General features: G+C 39.2%; 1 protein-coding gene across 1 annotated transcript in view; it reads right to left on the reverse strand.

The window, feature by feature from the left end:
• LOC101922035 (sodium channel protein type 5 subunit alpha) overlaps positions 1-18,775 on the reverse strand; it is a 46,985-nt gene extending 28,210 nt beyond the window's left edge. Inside the window, exons 1-9 of the mRNA XM_027791763.2 lie at positions 18,631-18,775; positions 9,927-10,210; positions 8,802-8,920; positions 7,074-7,181; positions 5,369-5,497; positions 4,520-4,611; positions 3,353-3,574; positions 871-928; positions 70-211 (exon numbers count right to left, since the gene is read on the reverse strand). Of these exons, the coding sequence (XP_027647564.2) occupies positions 70-211; positions 871-928; positions 3,353-3,574; positions 4,520-4,611; positions 5,369-5,497; positions 7,074-7,181; positions 8,802-8,920; positions 9,927-10,181 (1,125 nt within the window). The 5' untranslated portion in view covers positions 10,182-10,210; positions 18,631-18,775. The remainder of the gene's footprint in view (positions 1-69; positions 212-870; positions 929-3,352; positions 3,575-4,519; positions 4,612-5,368; positions 5,498-7,073; positions 7,182-8,801; positions 8,921-9,926; positions 10,211-18,630) is intronic.
• Positions 18,776-19,181: the final 406 nt, after the last annotated feature.

The raw sequence follows: 19,181 nt of genomic DNA on the forward strand, positions 1-19,181 counted from the left end.
TACATTTTTTCTGCTTCGGCTATTGCTCTTCCTAGAAGGCCAGTTCTGAACGATGCAGAAAGCTGGTACCTGCTGGTACAGACGCTCCCAGTAGTCCTGGGTCATCAGGCGGAACAAGGAAAGAAAAGCCCAGCCAAACGTATCAAAACTAGTGAAACCGTAATCAGGATTTGGCCCAATTTTCAAGCATGTATAGTTTGGAGGGCAGGTCCTAGAAGTAATAATAAAAAGTGGAGCTCTTTTAACTGTGCAAATTTCAAGGAAAACTTCAGCTTATGTGAGAGTTCTGATTATGCAGCTCTGAATTTCATTAGATTCCAAACCAGTTTTCTACTCCAGGTAGTATTTGCTACAGAAAGTGGGATAAAAAAAGCAGCACCCACAACCCAACAGCAAAGGAAGAAGACAGGCTGGAGCAGACCACCTACCCAGGACAAGTCCCTCATCACCAGTCCTCATCCCCTGCCCCAAGCAGCCACATCTCCCTCCTTGCCCAAATCCACCCTCCAAAATCCATCTTTTGTTTTTCCAGTTTAACACGCGTGAACCTTCACAGAGGACCATGTTTGTCCTGTGCTGTACCTGAGATCTTTTATGTTTTCAGTTCTCTCCTGTACCTCTGGGGAAGAGAAAGACAGCTCTTCTGGAAAGGCTCAGAGGAATTTAGACGTGAATAAGCCAGCTGCAGGTTCATGCTTCATTCCCTACAAGTATTGAACTATCTGACCATTTACTATATTTTGTTGTGTTCCTGTTTCTGTACTCAAGGAAAGCTTGGAATTTCTGCTTTTGTCTCGTACAACCGAGCAAATTTAAAAGCACTGACGCAGAGAAAACTTCCAAAGAAGAAATATTCTTAAGTGCACTTACCCAGCACCAGAACCACATAGCAAAATATCTGAGGTGCCCTCTTTCTTAGCAAAGTATGCTATAAAAAAGGGGGAGGAAAAAATTAAAACAAAGCACTTTCTAGCTTGAATCCTCTATCGTTTAATATGAGTAGCAATGAGTAATCAGTGACCTGTAAGTGTACGTGCACACACACAGACAGGTTTCCCATGCTCACAGTAGCTGCACCAGTTTGCAAGACACCCTGTCCTCTTCTGTAAACATGCATGTGTGTATGCACATGTTTGAGACTGAAGGCACTCCTTAAAACAGAATTTTTAAAAACACTATCACTTTGGCCATATCTGTATAAAGGAAATGAAGAGCTGGAGGGCACAGGCTCAAGCACAGTCCCTACAGGTTTGGTAATCTCTAGCACAAACTTTAGCACAGTTTTGGCCTGTAGCAATTAACCCTCTCCAGGACAGCTTACAAATATCTTTTAGGGTAGCATAGACCAGCTCTGTTTCCAATGAGCAATAAAAAACCCACCCTGTTTTGAGGAGGGAGATCGAGTATTTGGCTGTGTGGTTATACACCGTGGTGTGGCACTGCTCTGCTGAGCCAAATGGCAGGTCCTAACCCTGCTTAGCTGAGAAATACAGGTTTCTCCACTAGGATGCTGGAGCTGTGCCCTTTTTGACCTCTTCCCCTAATTCTCTTGGCATTAGTTACTTCGATGCCAAAGACGGAAAGTAACAGCTTTAGTGCTAATGCCTAATTAGCCCCATGAAGATTTGGGTTTATTATTTCAAAGGAGGTTTCATGTCTTCCTGGTGCTTCTCAAACCTCAGCTGTGCTCATCAGGTGTGTCAGCACGATTCAGAGCCAACGGGAATCTTTAGTATCAGCTGTATCATGCCACATAAATACACCAGAAAGGAATGAGTCACTATCTGGGCTACTTTCCACCCAAATTTTGTTCAGCTCTGCTACTGCCAGCTGACAAAAAGTCTTTGCAAGAAGGTTCAGTGACTGAGATTTAGAGAGTCATAATAACATATAGTTCTCCATGTTGGAGGTGGGAACTTCCCACAAAATCAGGACCAAAGCAGCCCATAAAAAGGTATACCAAAAGATCATTTAATAGGAAAGTGGAATTACAGTGCTACAAGTCCTAAATCCTGTAGGAAACTCATCTAGCTTTCATTAAACCTGTCTGGACCCTCCTATTCCTTCTACCGTCATTGCAAATCACCCTGCACACAAGATGTATGGCATAAGATGCGAACAAGAGAAAGCTTGTGAAGCAACATAGACTTTCAGTTTCTTGAGCCCTGCTTTCTCCAGGCCATTGCCTTTATACAGCTGTAATTTTCTTCATTTAAAAAAAAAAAAAGAAGTAGATTTTTGTTTCCTGTTTCTTCAGCACAGAAAATTATTATTTTTAGCCAAAGTTTATGACATCCATGGTCTCTTGTGTAGTGTTCTAGTCACTGCCTGGTTTCCCTTGAAGTTTGCTTTCAATTATGATTTTTACAACTTTCTATATACGTAAATGACTTTGTTCTTATGTGTGGGGTTTTCTGTAGGTACAGGAGTTTCTTGCAAAACTTTTTTCTTCAAAAATATTTTATACAAAGACTTTCTTCCCCTGTAACATGAAGTTAATGAAGGAATCCTGTCTGCACAAATCTTCCACGCAGAGTGTATACGAACAGCAACCCTGTGTGGCATTTTTACGGATTTCAGCCCTTCCCCTTGGAGAATGCTTTTCTCCCTGCATAACCACTGCTGTGTCGGAGCTCGCTGCTGGGGATTGTCTTCAGCGATGAAGCTTGGGGTTTTTTTCTGGCGCAGACATTTGAGTGTATTTTTTCATGTATATTGATGCTTCTCCTTTAGCACAAGGCTTTTCCTTCCTGAATTGCACCTTATAATTGCTGTTTCTCTGAGAATGCTTTGGTGCATTTTCAGATCTCTGCTCTATGCTTCCATCACCAGCCTCAGTCAAGATATATACATGAAAGATGTATATTGTATATATCTTATATAAGACATAAAATAAGATACACATGATATGAAGAAGAAAGTAACTTTGACTTCTAAACAAATTCCTTTGTTTCAAGCCAGAGAGCAGTTCACTGGGCAGCAAAGTGAAGATGTTTGGAAGAGTAATTCACTGGGCAGTAAAACGAAGATGTAAGGACTCTTCAGCATGTAGTAAAAGGTGAACTTGGGGAATTACGCAGAGAATGAGCTAATGTGGATTTCAGTTACTGTCATATCATTCTGGGAAACAGAGCTGGATGTTACTGGAAAATTTGGGAGTGCTATTTCCTATAGTGAAGGGGTGCATTCCTGGATGTCTGTAAGCTGCTCTGGCAATCTGAAGGCTATTATCAGGTAGTAACTCCTCAAAATATTAATCATCAAAACATCAATATCATTTACAGCAGTGGTTATACATGCAGGCATAGGTGTCTATACTATCACCTAAAAATGAATTAAGGTGAAAAATTACCTGTATCGTTAGAAAATGCTTCATAGGATTCCCATGTTTTGTTAAGGAGATATGGTATTATATTGTGCTCTGTAGAGTTTGTAACACACTTATTTCTTAGATTGCCCTTAAAAAGCTGGAGGCCTATGAGGGCAAAGACACTCAGGCAGAAAACAGTCAGGATCATCACATTGGCAAGTTTCTTAACAGACTGGATAAGTGCCCCTACAATGATCTTGAGTCCTAGGGAGACAATATACAAAGGGAAAATGGGATGAAAAACTGAGATTCATATATCATACTTGATTAGATTAAACAATGTGTAATAATCAAAGTGCCACAAGTACTGGATAATATGTGGCAAATACACTTATGATGCTGAGATTCATATATCATACTCGATTACTGTTAAACAATCTGTAATAACCGAAGTGCCAACATTCCTGAATAACATGTGGCAAATACACTCGTGATGCATGTATAGTTCGTATGAGAGAGCGATTAATATGAGCAAAATATTATTTTTCCTCATTTGATTGACCCTACAATTTCCAGATGTTCCTTTAATCCTTGTGAATTATGTAAGCAAGGATCAGGAACCAGAGATAGTCTAGATTTTCTTATCCAATAAAAAGTAATATGCATAATTCAAATTAAATTTTCAACACTGGTAATATGTGAATAAACTGGAAACAATTACAAATACTATCAAAAAGGCCAGAAAGAGGGAGGCAACCCATTGGTTCTTAATTTATATTTCATCATAAGAAATAATCCACTGACTTTATAACTAAGGGAAAAGTGAAAAGGAAACTGTTTTCTCAGAGGTGATTGAAGATGATTAATAGTTAGGTCCATTCAGTCACCAGAGATGTTTACGTTGAACCATAACACATAGACCAGCTATAAGAACATTTTGTAGAACGGACATTTTAAAGTGTTAACAAAATCTTTATAAACATAATGAAAATAAATTAAATACAAGATTGTTTCTAACACTTGATTTATTCTGGCTTGGCCAATTGAACTGAGACACTCTTTGTGTCCACACAGATTGCTGTATCTGCAATCAGTGAAAGACACAGAAAAATAAAAAGGAAAAAAAGAAAAGGCAAAAGCCAACATTTTGATCAGAGCAAAGAGTCAGTTGTGAGTAGCAGAAAATATTCAGCAAATAGGATTTCTTACCTGGGACTACTGAAATGGTTTTTAAAGCTCTCAGAACCCTGAAAGTCCGAAGGACTGACATGCTCCCCAACTTACTAAACGCTCCCACGTACCTGTAAAGTCAGAGCATGATACGTCAAGTGGTTGAACAGTGTAAACAGGGCAATTATTTTACAGTGGTCATTTTTAATTGTCTGAGCATATTGTAAGTATTAATGAACTACATATCAAGGATTTGTCTGAAGACTTAAAAAATAGAAACACATTTCTTGATTATTAGAGTTTCCTTATGAGGTAGCTCTTGGCTTGTGCACAGCTGCTTTGGTGTCAGCATCTTAAAATATCATGCATTTAAAATATAAACAAAGACTCAAAATTATGCATTTCAGGCTGAAATATTGGCTGAACTGGTCCAATCTCCCTTCTGTAGCTGCTCTTAACCAGCATAAAAGCTTTCTAATTACTGCAGACTGAAGCTCAAACTGTCATTTTTTTGAGAAAAAGATCCCAAATTTAATCCACTGTCCTGGTGCCTTTACACATCGCTTTATTTCCAGACTCACACTTTCATTCACGGGATCAGTATGCCCATGCTTGACAGCCCGGCTATTCCTTTTCACTGCTTGCAATGCATCCGTTCCCATGCACTCACCGCTGACTACATCTTGCCCTGCACAACTCCATTCCCTTCTGGGAAGACTAAACCACTGTTACACAGTGAGTAACAAAAGAAGGAGTCAATGCCCTAGGTCATTTCAGATGCGGTTAGGACCCACAGGTTGTACTGCAGACAGCTTTTTGCACCACAGCAAGAACTTCAAATACAGAGCGCGAGCGCAGGTAATCCATATTTTATATGTTCCCACTTACGCCATAACGATAACACTGAAATCCAACCAGTTCCAGGGATCTCGAAGGAAAGTGAATTCATTTAGACAGAACCCTCTGGCCAATATTTTTATCAATGATTCAAAAGTGTAAATGCCAGTGAAAGTAAATCTAAGGAAGGGAGAAAAGTGCCAGAGAGGAAAACAGCAGTATTAGCAATTAACAGATGAGACACAGGCAGACTATTTACTGTCTGGGCCAGCAAACCAAGCCAATGCTGCAGAGAAGCACCGGGCAGACTGCTGGTGGTTTCCACGTGTTCCATCAGTACCTGACTCACATGGAGTTTGAGACAGTAGTTGACAGCAGTCTGGACCCAGCTATTAACATGCATGCCAGTGACGTGGGTTTTTGGCCTTCAGCAATTCTTTTTCAAACTCTTTCATGTACATCCCTGTAATTTAAGAAACACAGACCTCCTAGCTACTTGCTAAAACAAAGATCAAAACTAGTATCTTCCTCTGGTTTCAAGTGGCCAAGTGAACGTGTGACGTGTTGTATATTACTTTGGGCACGCAGCATCCATTTCTGTGCAGGATGTTTAAAACACTTAGAGAAATACAAGAGTACGGGATTTTCAATTTAATATGGCAATTATTCTTATTAATGGAAAATTATCAGTAAAAGCTCTTCTGGACTTACTGAGTGCACTTATCATTTCAACAAGGCAGCGATCTCCCTACAGAATTCAAAAGGCATTCATTTGGTAGTCAGCAAATGCAGTGAGAATTTATATGGATGTAGTGCTTCCCTTTTCGTTTGGAAAGAAGTGTTCTGAAGTTACTGTTGCAATGCACTTCAATAGTAGTCTTGATGCCAATGGCAGACACAACTCTTATCTAACCTTTAATGCTCTCATAGGTAGGGAAGTATCTGAGCATCTTCTGGAGGCGTGTATATTAATACCATGCACAAGTCTTGTTCCTGCTTGCATAAGGATTTGCCATTCCCAGCTGTTTCACTGTCATGTAACATGAGATAGCCAGAAACAATTTTAGACCTGTATTTAAAAATAAGTATTTTGGAATCTTTTCCTTTGCATTAGTGTTAGAATTATCAGAGCTCGTATTCGAACATATTTGTGCCAAACTGAAAAAGTGAGAGCTGAAATATTCCTTTTTAAAAAAATAAAACCATGGGATTATCCGGCTTAAGTGTGACTACAAAGGCATGGATTTATTGTGATATAACATTGCAAGTGTTAGCAGCGCTGAAGATAAGAGCTTTACGTTCTAACAGCATCCTGCAGGCCAGGAGCTTCTGACAGAATGTTTTATTAGAGCAAAACTCAGCATTTCAGTATTATTAAAAAGAATTTTCAAAGACAGCAACTCTTGATGTGCTTCATCAGCATCAGTAAGAATGGGAAATGTGTCTGGAAAAAGAGCAAATAATTACTGAGTAACTTCAGAAAGTGGGATAGCAAACTGGAGCAGTAGGACAGACAGGAAGGTAGTACAACAGCCAAACTACTTAATCTGCACTTACTGTCTCCTATAACACCACAGTTATTGTAGAGATTGAGTTTAAAGACAAAAATACTCCCCCAAAGCAAATAAAAATGAAGTCCCAACACAAGCAACTTTCCCTCTAAAACTCCCATAAACTATTTTGAGTAAAGGTAGCAAGTCTCAATAATTCAATATAACTACAGAATTAAAAAACATGCATACCCACAGATACTTACTCAATATACTTGTTCCATGAAGGAGATTGAGAAGCCTTAGAGGACTCAGTCACAGCCATGAATGCACAATTAGTTATAATAGTGCACATGATAAACAAAGTGAATAATGTAAGTCACAGGAGTGAAGGCAAAGAATATGACATTGATTCAGAAATGTAACTAAATATTCTATCAGCCATAGACGTAGTAACTGGTTTTGATCTTAAAGCACATGTAAGAACAGCATGCACATGTGTTCGCTGATTTTGAGTCACAGCAGATGACAACACACTACCATTGTTATTCATGCCATCTGGACTTCTGTACGGGCTAGAGATCTGCTGCTCTAAGCATTGCAAACTTGGTAAAAGCATCCTCAACCACTCAAAGAGCTGGAGGAAGGATGCATTTTTAGTTGCACTTTGTAGCATAAAAGTTTAAAACTTGCCCAAGGTCACACAGGTGAAGCCTGGACTTGACTCTAAATGGGCAGAACTGTGCTCTGCTGAAGGAACGCCGTGAAGTCTGCAAGGATTCTTGCAGGTGTCTCCAAGGTCTCTAGATGCCCATGTTTAGCCAACTCTTGGGGCTGCCCAGCTGCTCTCTGGGACCTGTTGACTATAGGGTGTGAGCAGGAACCTGGCACCTAGCTCATACGTAGACACCTAAGCTTAAGTGCCCGGATCTGGAGCAGAATCTCATGCCTTGGGCCATACCACATGTTCTGGCAATCCATAAGGTAGATGTGCATGGGAAAGACATCTAACCTTTCCATCATCCATCCTCTCCATCACCATAAAAAGTTTCCTGGCTTTAGCTCTAGGCATGGTCAAACTCTCACAAACCCAGCAGCTGGACCACTAGTGTTGAAATGCCAACACCAGACAACCTGCTGCCCAGGGAAAGCCCCAGATGAGGGGTACCACTCCCAGGGATGTCTGTACCCTGCTACAATGGCAACTTTGGAACCATTGCAGATAACCCAGCACCACACAGCCAGGAGATGGCTGGAACCCTAAAATCCACACAGGGGATAGAGCAGACACTACTTTGGGCCTGATTCAGCCCTGAGCAACAGCATTACTGTTCTGGCCTCGTTCCCCAGTGCCAAACTGGAGCAATACACCAGTGATTCCCATCCACTAATATTGAGATATGAGGGGGGATTTACATTGCCTTTCTATTCCAAAGGCACTCCCGGCAACAGCATGCTTGGAAATTTTCACTTTCATATACCGAAGATATATATATTTTTAATCTAGTTCCTTAAAGAAGCAAGTTTGCATAATTTTTCTTTCTACATATTTTCATATGTGTGCCTGCCTACCTTAGCCTTTTTTTCTTTAAACTTGGCCAATGGTTGATCGGCTTTGGCACATGAGCTGAATTTAATTCCTATAGTTTGGGTAAACAGCAGATGAGAAAGAGAACAGTGATCTTATTAGTCTTTTCACCAAGAAAGGTTTCGGCATGAGATACTTGTTTGTGAGACATCACTAAACCAACATCAGAGATCATTCTCGAAACACAAACCTGTAGAATATCAGGCTTCAATACAACACAAATCTATTTATTTCTAAAAGTAGCACAAGAGCACCTAGACAATAATAATTTCTAAGGTAATTCATAACTACAAGTAATCTGGAGTAAGGGAAAGGTTAGATTCATTCAATGCTCTAAAATACAAAAGCACAGGATTACTTAGGGTTTTGTAATCAAAAAGAGTTAATGAAGCCAACAAAAGGATATGAATGTACTAAAATTTTAATCGCTGCTCTTCGGATTGGATGGAAAGGACTGAGGATCCATAAGGCACGTGTAGCAGTAAATCTGAAGATTGTTTTCTGTTTGTTTAGCACCATGAAAGTCTTTAAAAATAAGAAAGAAACATGAAGTAAGTTTTTCAGGAAGTCGAACACAGATCATGTTTTTGTACTATATCCTGTTGTATCAGTGATGAGCAAGAGCTTGATTTGAACTTTAGTAATTTCTTTAAACGGGAAGACTTTTTTGCAATACTTTGCTATCCTTTCATCATAACCTGATGAAAGAGTTAATGCCCATTAACTGTCAACCTGCAAAAGAAGTCCTCAGCATGAACTTCTTTTGTAAACCTTAGGACTTGCAAACAGTTGTGCATACAACTAATCTTGCTTATGGCTGCTCTCTTAAAATAAATTGTGCCTCTCATTGAGCCAAGGCATACAGAGGTGGAGCGAAGAATTGCAGCCTTTATCATTATTTGCTGCTGTTGATAGTCATCCTGTAGCTCTAAGACTGTACAATTTAGTTCAAAGTATTAGCCGTTTCTCATGCAATAAGCATAAATTCCAGGGATTTGTTCCCATTTCTCTGTTCTTTATTGAAAATCATATTCTTCAATACTTTATGACTAGAATATGGAGCTTGACTAAGTAGGTTTTAAGGATTCATCAGCAAATGTTTTAAAATAATTTTTACACTTAGGTGATAATTTTTTGCACATCTAAGTGGAGCATAAGCATTGAGATGGAGAGGACCACATCGCTTCAAACTATGGAATTTAAGAAAGTCTATAATTTTACTCTCATTTCTTGTAGATCTGACTCAAAACTGCTTTCTCTTCCTTTATCCAGTTTCTTCTGCTTCCATTCTGATTCAAATGTTAATCAAGTTCATTTAATTTAATTCCTATAATTCAAAATTAAGCTTTCTTTAAGAAGATTACAGCATGTCATTCAGCTGTGCCAACTGCAAGCATTATTATAACCTAGAAAAGGATGATAGTTTTTCCAAAGGGATATAAGCAAAATTGTTTGATGGATCATCCACATAAACTCTTCTTAGGAACACAATAAAACAAATTAAAATCCAAGCATCTTGGTTGGTTCTAACCTTACGATCTTTGTAGTATGGGTCAAGATCCTCCAGTGGTTCCCCAATGAGCTCTGAAGGAGGACTCCCATAAAGAGCTGGTAACTTCTGGAAAGCTTTTAGGTCAAGTTGAGGGCGTGGTTTCTCCTCAGGTTTCTGGTCTATAGTAACTCTTCGACTATTCCTCTTGGCAGCGATTCTCTTTTTGATAGCAGCCAAGGATTCGTTAGTGAACTTACGGAAGTTGTTCGTACCAGGTAGTAAGAACTCAGCCATTTTTCATTCTTCTCTTCCTGTCACTAATTCTGTCCAAATAATAGAAATAAGTAGAAAGGAAGCACAGTAGCTCCATAACAGGTAAGTTATGAACATTAAACCCATTGCCCATGCATGGCTAATAACACAAACTCTCTGAACCATCAGCTTCTAAAAAGAAAAAAAAAAAAAAGATAGGGTCAATACCTTTTTCAGTGAGATGCCTGTTCAGAATTTTTCTAAAATTATGGGTATCTGATAGATTTTGGGCAGATCTTTATATACTTAAAAGTCTCCTTAGATCACCTCATTTAACATACCTGTTACCTTAAATGCTCTTGAGCTGTTGTTCAGATAAAAACTAAGGTACTAGTTTAACCCAGTGTTTGGAAATGGGACAGTAAAGCCCATCAAACCAGAACAATATCAAATGTGTGGAAGCTGTGTCTGCAACAGAAGGACCAAGTATTAAATTAACTAATGAAGATGTAGCTGCTCAGATGGTTAACCCACCCTGGTGGTGTCAGCACAGGAACAAGCAGCATCCAGGTGTCAGGAGGTTTGTGACCCATAGAGTCTTTACTGACCGACATGTTGGACAGAAATGCTTGATCTGACAACTGTCAAGCACAAAGTTTATGTTTTATGCCCAATTTTCCGAAGAACAAAAGTGACATCATACTAACAAAATACTTTGCATTATTTAATAGAGAATTTTGGTCAGGTCTTGGATACGATCCATTCAACTAAATGCTACCTGAGTCCATACTTTGGCAGTGCAGTGAATTCATCCTTCTTTCAATCTTCTACTTTAGCACTGTGAAAGGCTTCAAAGCAAGCCCATGAAATGCATGTACGTTGACAGTGAAAAAAATGAGAACGATACACAGAGTAAGATGATCCAGACCTGCACCCTTGTGCTAAACTCACTCAAAAGCTCTATAAGGAGATTTCTCTAAAATATTGTCTTTGGTTATGACCTCTAGGAAGACACTGATCATTCATCACAGATTCACAGAGCTACTGAGCCAGTGCAGTCCCACCTGCAAACTGTGAAATGATCCCATCTGTTCGAGGACTTTACCCAGGATGGATCACTGCTGGGTCTGCATGGAAGAAGATCACATTAGAGGCACTCATCTAGGTCTTTCCACCCAGAAAATTTCACCACCACTTCAGTGTGTCCTTCAAAGCTGACTTCATAACTAGCAGTCAGTAATTAATCTTGGAAAGTTTAAGCTGTCCTCGCTGAACAACTGCCAAGTGACCTGTTCTTGCATTTTTCCTTTCCAGGTACAATATGCAACATCCCAGGAAAACACAAAGTCTGAATCAAGAGGCTTTGTTTTGCTGAAAATAGTTTTATCACTTGTGTGCTGACTCCCTGTATCTTCCCCTGCCATGCAACACCATTTCATTTCTCCCCAGAAAACATGATTTCAGCTTTTCCTCACTTTCCTGAACTGTAGGAAACCATCGTTGTAAGAACAACTGGAGGCCAGTGACAAACTAACTGCAGTGAAATCTTTTCATTTTTGCAGTCTGCCTGCCCCTCTCCCATTAAATAAGCACACAAAATTATAAATGTGAAAATTAACCTTTGCTTCCAGCACGAAATAGCAACATTTCTGGAAGAGAAATAGGACATTCAGTCAAGAATACTCATTATTTTATGCTTTTCAAGATCAAGCTAAGAGTCTGGAAGCTGTACATAGTATCGTAGCAAACATGAAAACTATAACATTACTCGCAAGTTTTCAGGTCTTCAGCTAGCCAGAGTGGCGTTTGTTTTGTTGATGCTCAGGGTAATTTAGATGTTGTGGTATCAGTAATGAGAGCTGTGAATGATGCATGAAATGACACAATTTCTGCGCAATGCACGGAGGGAATACAATAATTACTTTATTCTACTTTGTGCCAAATCATCCAGACATACCCATCCCTCCACACAGCACTTCCATAAAAGTCTACCTGGTCTCAAAATTTCACCATTAAAATTCTGGGTTTGTTGCAAATTTCTTTGTGGTTTTTTCTTATCTTACATTAAATCATCTTTCAAATCCCAGAAAAGAAAAGAAAAGAAACTTTGGTTACACTATTCTTCCTGAAGACTATTAGAAGGCTGATCAACACCTAGGAAGATAAAGCAAAGGATGGGGAAATGGAAGGCAGCATGAGGGCACGGAGAATCTGCGTGTTGCCGGCAGAGCTGGAGACCAGGCAGGAGAATCTTTCCTGGTGGTTTTATAAATTTCTCCACAGGTGAACAAACATTAAGAAATACATTAAGAAAAACATTAAGGAAATGAAGTCTTGTGCTTGCTGTCTCACAAGTCAGTAGCAAAATTTCCATTGACAGCAGCTGCAAGCCATGGAGCACAGGGCTAAACTACAGTTTCCATTCACTGGCATTTCTGAGCTACTCAGCCTAGTCCTGAATAAGATCTAATTATTATTAAAAATGGAGTAATGCAGAAAAAATATTCCTGATTTATTCAAGCATCTTAAAAATATTCCTAAAATAATTTCTGTTACTTATAGTCTCAGGGAAGATAACATACAAAGTACAGCTGAGATGTATTTAGGTTTTTATATGACCGAGGATAGACTTAGCAATTTGACTAAAAGAAGTAAAAAGTGTTAATGCAAAGTCCTTTTTGCCCTTGATGTCACAGATGCAGCAAAGTACCATTCTAGCCTTTTCTTAAGACTTGAAATACCTACAAAATAGTGTGACATTTAATGTCTCTTTAAAATGAAAAGTTTTCCTTTGACTGAAGAGCAGAGAATGCTTAATGAAATCAACATGACTGAAAAATAATAATAATAAAACAAAAAAAAAGTTATGATTTGTTCTTTTAGCTGTCAAAGGTATTTCCTATGAATTATTTCTCAAAACCCAAAATGTCTAGCTAGATAGCTTTCTGAAGTGAGGCTGATTTCTTCCAAACGTGTTTTCCTCCTTAGGAATATTCATTTTGACAAACTTGGAAACAAGCTTATTGTCAAAGATGTCTTCTCTCCTTTTCTTGCTATTCTAATCATCCCAATTCAATCCTCACTTAATGAATAAAAGTTGTTCTCCATTATTTGATTTCCTGGGTTCATGATCTATTACGGAAAGAGGTGAAAACTAAAGTAATAGTTGACAATTCAACTGTTTAGTTTTTATTTGAAAAGTCAACTAAAGTAATAGTTGACAATTACTGTGATCAGCACCACCAAGGTAATTAGTAATCAGACTGGCCAGAATTACCTTATTACTTTTTTTTTTTTCTTTAGCTTGGACGATTGCAATTCTTGTCTGTCCCTTTGGTTCAAAAATGCTTTAATAATATGCACAGAAATTCTCTTTTAAGTAACTGGAAGAACAGTTACTTGAAGATGGTATTTGAAAAGCTTTGTCCTATTTGAACAACTAAATTTTTTTAGTTGTCTTCAGTGCAGTTGATTTTGTACACTTTTGCATCTTACACAGTGATAACATCCAGTGCCTGGAGAAGCAAAATTAGGGACTCAGGACTGATCCAGCTGTTTGTATCTCCAGTAACTCTTTCAGGAGCCAAGAACAGCAATATGGATCTTGGAAAGCCATGCCAACTGCACCACCCAAAGTTACTGTGGGTGTGTTGCATCTTTCTATAACTAAATTGCCAGCAGGTAAGACGAATTTTTCTAGCACTGAATAAGGAATGACTGAGTTAACAGCAGTTCAAAGCTTCTGTAGAACTGGTCTATTCTTTCCTTAAAAACTTTTCTATATTTTGAGGCAGATGATTTAATCAAACCAAAGTGACATTGTCTTAATGGTCTTTAAAACATGTATGATAATATCTTTTTTATATTAACAATGCAATTTTTTAATCATAGAATAATTCAGGTTGGAAGGGAACTCAGGACGTCTCTAGTTTAACCTGCTCCTCAAAATGGGTCGGGTCAGTCATAAGATCGGGGCTTTATCCAGGCAAATCTCCAAGGACAGAGACTGCACAACTTCTCTGAGCAATATGTTCCAATACTTGACTGTCTCAATCCATTTGGACGCCTTGTTCTTTCAGTTTATGCCCCTTGCCTCTTATCTTCCCACCAACCACCACTATAACAGAAAAGAAATAAAAATATTGCATTAATTTGAAAAGCAAAAGACACACACACACACACTTGCCCTATGCCTCTATATAAGGAAAACAAATATTATTCCTACTTCAGCCCATTTAGTTTACCTGTTTAGAGCAGCCTACAAGAATCATCTCACAGGTTTGAGCACCACCATCCAGCGTAGCTCCATTCAGGTTGCCAAAAGAGACAATGATCGGCATGTTTGCCCATTAGTTTCCCACCTTTAGAACATTACACCTTACCTGAACTGAGATGTGGCACCATCCTTTGAATATTCCAGGTGCAACCCCAGAATTTTTTTACCTTCTCCAGACAACCTGGCCAAGAGCTCCAGTCCCTGAGTCTCCCAGCATGATGTCCGAATGAAAGATGGCAACAACTGATCTAGCTACCCTATACCTCCTTTTCAATCAACACCACAGAGGGCACAGACCAGCTAATGCTAAGGAAACATATAGATTAAGATGCATGAAGAGTTCTGCAAAATGCAACTGATTTTTTCCATTGCCTATAAAACTTAGCATGAGATGAATTCCACTCTTTTCATCTGGCTTTACAGTTTACAGTTCCCAGCACTGGGGAATGAAGGTAGCAAACAGTGTGGATATCCACAAAATGATTTAAAAAGACATGATAAAGCTTGTTAGCATTCATCCAGAAGCCCCTTTTGGTGGGATTCATCTCACCACACTGCGGACATCTGAGTTAGACAGCTCCATCTCCACCAGCTCTCCAACTGCCTGCTGAGACACTCTTTCAGAATGAAACGAATCACATCTCAGGGTGCCAGCTGACTTCAGTTGATGACCTGAGATATCTCAAATGAGATGAGATAAAGTGAACTGTGCACCCATTTGACTTTCTCTTTTTGCTGCCCCAACTGATGGACAGGTGCTGAACTTCCAGAGATTAGTTATTCCATAGTCAGTGGTAGGACCGGGCAAACATCATTAGTAACCAACAGACCGTGAACACATAAAAATTCTAGGCTTGCCTTATATTACATTCCTTTCTTGATGAGTACTTACAGGACAAGACTTCTTAGCAATTAGTGAAGTGTTAAGTCACATTTTCTTTTCCATGGTAAGGGTGGACTAATTTTCAGCTACTTTGCTATCATAAATAATTTAAATCTGTGCAGAGATCACTTTCGGTAAGTGCTTGAGCAAGTCAATTGACAAGTTGTCATATGGCCAGTTGCAAGCACTGAGGAAGTTAAGATACTCTGTGGCACCACATGAATCTGAGAGAAAAGAGCTGAAAAGCTTTTAATGACCATAGGCTAGTGCATGGCTGTAGGAGTTAGGGTGAGTTAGGTATAATCAGCATAGTTATTAGCATAAGCCCATGAACTTTAACTGGTAGCTTTGATGTGCCCAGGGAAGAAGCCAAACCATGGAAAGCAAACTGCTGGTCGTCAAGAAGTGCAAAAGTGTTCAGAAGTGGCCAGAATAAGGTTGTGAAGGCCAACAGTAAACGGGACAATGACAGCACAGTTTGATGTGAGTACATCAGCGAGGCATCCCCTACCCATGCCCATAACGAAGGACAGTGGGGGCAGAAGACAATGAAAGACTGGTGGGAAACACCATGACTCAACACCAGGATGCCAGACCATCTCTCCAACCTCTGAGGAACCCAGGGTGTGGAGAAGACCCCAGGAAACCCCACAGCCCAGGACCATGCACGGCATGGCTGGAGCTGCAGTACAGGGAAGCAATGTGCTCACCAAACAGCACGTGCCTGTGACTGAAGTGTGCTGAGAGCCAGGTCCATTGATCCTCCACACTGTGGTCTTATATGGTGACAACTGCATAGAGACTAAGATAATAATGTCCTTCCCATGCTGTTACCGAGAAGATTGACTGGTTTCTGGGCACAGATGACAGGGCATTAAAGCTCAGGTGTGCAGTTTTACAAAGCAGAGAAGAGACTCATCCCTCTCCTAACCTGAATATTACGTGTGCTTAGAAAGCCCAAGTGAAATGGAACATATCTCAATTTTGAAGTGCCATACCATGAAATATCAGCTGGTCTGGGGACAGATTTAAGAAGCAGGGGTGGACAGCGTGAGTTTCTCATTCTTCAACCCCATGAAGAAAGGAAGAGGAGGAGGAAAAGGAGGAGGAAAGGAAATTCATCCATTTCACCGAGCTTGGCAGGCTGGGGCCTGCCAAAGGGACAGCCATGGAAGGAAGGAGCATGTGCTGCAGGTTACATTGAGCAGCCAGGAGAGGGGCAAGTTGTGATTTTTAACCACATATTTTCTATAATGCTGTACTGAACCGCCTGCCAGAGTTTATGGATATTCAAGCTTTGCAGCAAACAGTGGGGATCTGAACTGTCTTCAGCCTGAAGGAATGAGAACGAAGCTCTCACTGTCTGCAGCCAGCCAGAGGCTAAGGGCACCTATGTAAGAGTTGCTGCAACTGTATTCATGTGACATTAATAAATGGTAACTTGGTTTTTTTGCAATTCAGATTTAGGGCTCTAAAGGCCATACTGCTGATATGTCAGATTTTTTTCTTGTCACATGCAAGCAGTGTTTCAAATGTGGTTAATGTGATTAATGGCTCTATAAACTTTTAGCTCATATTAATATGACTTGATTGCAACTAGCAAAAGCTATAGAAAGTCAGTGAAATACAGAGATCGGATTTTGGACTGATACCATTAACAGAAAATACTAAATGCACTAAAAGTATCACAGATTTGCTGTTTTGTAGTTCTGAAGATTGGTTTCATCATGTACATTTTGATACAGAAAGGTCTTTTAGCAGCTGAATATATGCTTTAGAGGACAAAACTTCAGATACAATATAAAAGAAATGTTTCTCCCCAAGATCATAACAGAAGTGGTCCATGAAATAAAATCTGGAAAAAAACACCCCTCCTGTTAATAAAAGAGTGAGAAAACTTTTCACATCAGTTTGCAAAACAAACCCCTCTTGAATATACAATTTAAATTTTGATTGCCAGAAGTTCAGGGATTCCACAAGTTGTACAAAATTTTCAAATTACATGGTCTTTTGTTTGCCACATTTTTCTACACAGAAACATTTTTCTAAATAAATTAAAATGTATCTAAACAGAAGCCAGTTCTGAACAACCCACTTGCACACCTCGTGTCATTATTAGGCTCCTCACTTTTCATGATTAACTTTATGATTTGCCCTTCTCATCCTACAGAAAGAAATCCAAATTTCAAAGAACTTTTCTCCATTGGTATGGAAAATAGCCTCAGGTTAAGTCAAATAATTAGAAAGAAAATCAAGATGTAGTACAACAAAAAATCAAAACTTATGAAAGATGACAAAGGAACAGTACTGGTACCATGGGATGAACCTCCAGAGCACCTGGTTCTCTGAGGTCTCTGTACTGGTTACGTCCACAAGTTTATCATCCCTATCAACCTAATAAAGCGCTTTCCTATATTGTACAGCTCTATTCCACTTAAAATCATTTCTCAAGAGGCTTACCTGTTGTCTCTGTGGTGAACTGAACACACATAAACCACTCCGAGCAGATAAAAGCTTTTGCAGCTGCTTCAAATGCAAACCTGAAATGTTTAATATCTTCTGCTTCATCAAAGCAAACAGACCATTTCTGTGAGTTTTAAAAGACTGCCTTCTTTTCTATTGCGAATTCACCACCTAACAGCAAATTGTATGTTCTTCTGATTGCATAATTTGTTAATTTGCTTCCCCATCAATATTCATGTATTAGTTTATCTGCTCCAGTTTATCTCGATAAAAGCATTCAGCAAACACAGCCCAGCATATTCCAGAATTAAAAAAAATTCAATTAAGCCTTTTTAAACAAAAACCACATTCATTTAAAATAAGATCCATTCTTCTTAAGTCTCAAAAAATAAATGTTAGTATCAGAACAATGTTACTAAGCATAAACCTATGTAAGAGAGACTAATGTTACAAAACCTAATGTTACTGAAATTTTTCTCTTTACTTTGAAATAAGTATTATAACTAAAGAATCTGAGATTTGTATGTAAAATATATCTCTGCCACTTTTATGCATAGAAGAAAACCTTCCTTATATACCTACTCACTCTTCTATGTGTTATTTTTGACCCTAGTTAACTCATCTCAGCAAAATAACAAGTCAGAAACATAGGGGAAACCCCTGTGCAAGCATATTGCACAGGAGAGAATAAATACTCACTCCTCCCCACTTTCATTTTCTTTTACACGCCACTCACCCAGAAAAAAAGTTTCTGCTCAGGTCCTTTAAAGTCTTTCAGGCAAATAAAAGGTCACTGAATCCTGCAGGAGACCCTACCACAAACCATCTTTTTTCTAAGAAGAGAAAGTGCAGCAAACCACAGGACTTACATTATTTTCCATCCTGCTCAAAGGAAGGTTCAAGGAGTCACTTCTTTCTATGCAAGACAAACATATCTCAGCCCAGTTATCCCCCAAGTAATAGTTGGAAAAAGCTCCTCACTGCCTTTACCATCCCTATGTCCCCTTTCAGCAATCCCTCGCCACTCTGGCAATACTCTTCCTTCAGGAACTGTGTTATTTGTACATGGGGGGTGCGGAGGGAGGCGTCTATTTAGCCATCAGACTAACTGATGTGATTATACAAGGTCTCACGGGAAAGGCTGTAACCTCAGTAAGCAAAGCTGGGGAGGCTCCGAGCTGAGTATTTCTTTAAGGTATTGTTCCATCTCTGGATTTCTGAGTGTCTCACAGAAAATCGGGAGTGAAGCAGAGCAAAGTAGATGGGAAAGGTGGGGGAAATGTGTCTGTCAGCCTCACAGTGAGAGCTGTCTGTACAGTGACAGTATTTTTATAAAAGGCCTTTATATTTTATTTGAATATTTCCACTTCAGTGCTCTGCTTTAGTAAAGTCAGAAAATGTGCGATGCTGAATCTATAAA

This window comes from Falco peregrinus, chromosome 5, assembly GCF_023634155.1.
Source record: "Falco peregrinus isolate bFalPer1 chromosome 5, bFalPer1.pri, whole genome shotgun sequence".
NCBI lineage: Eukaryota > Metazoa > Chordata > Aves > Falconiformes > Falconidae > Falco > Falco peregrinus.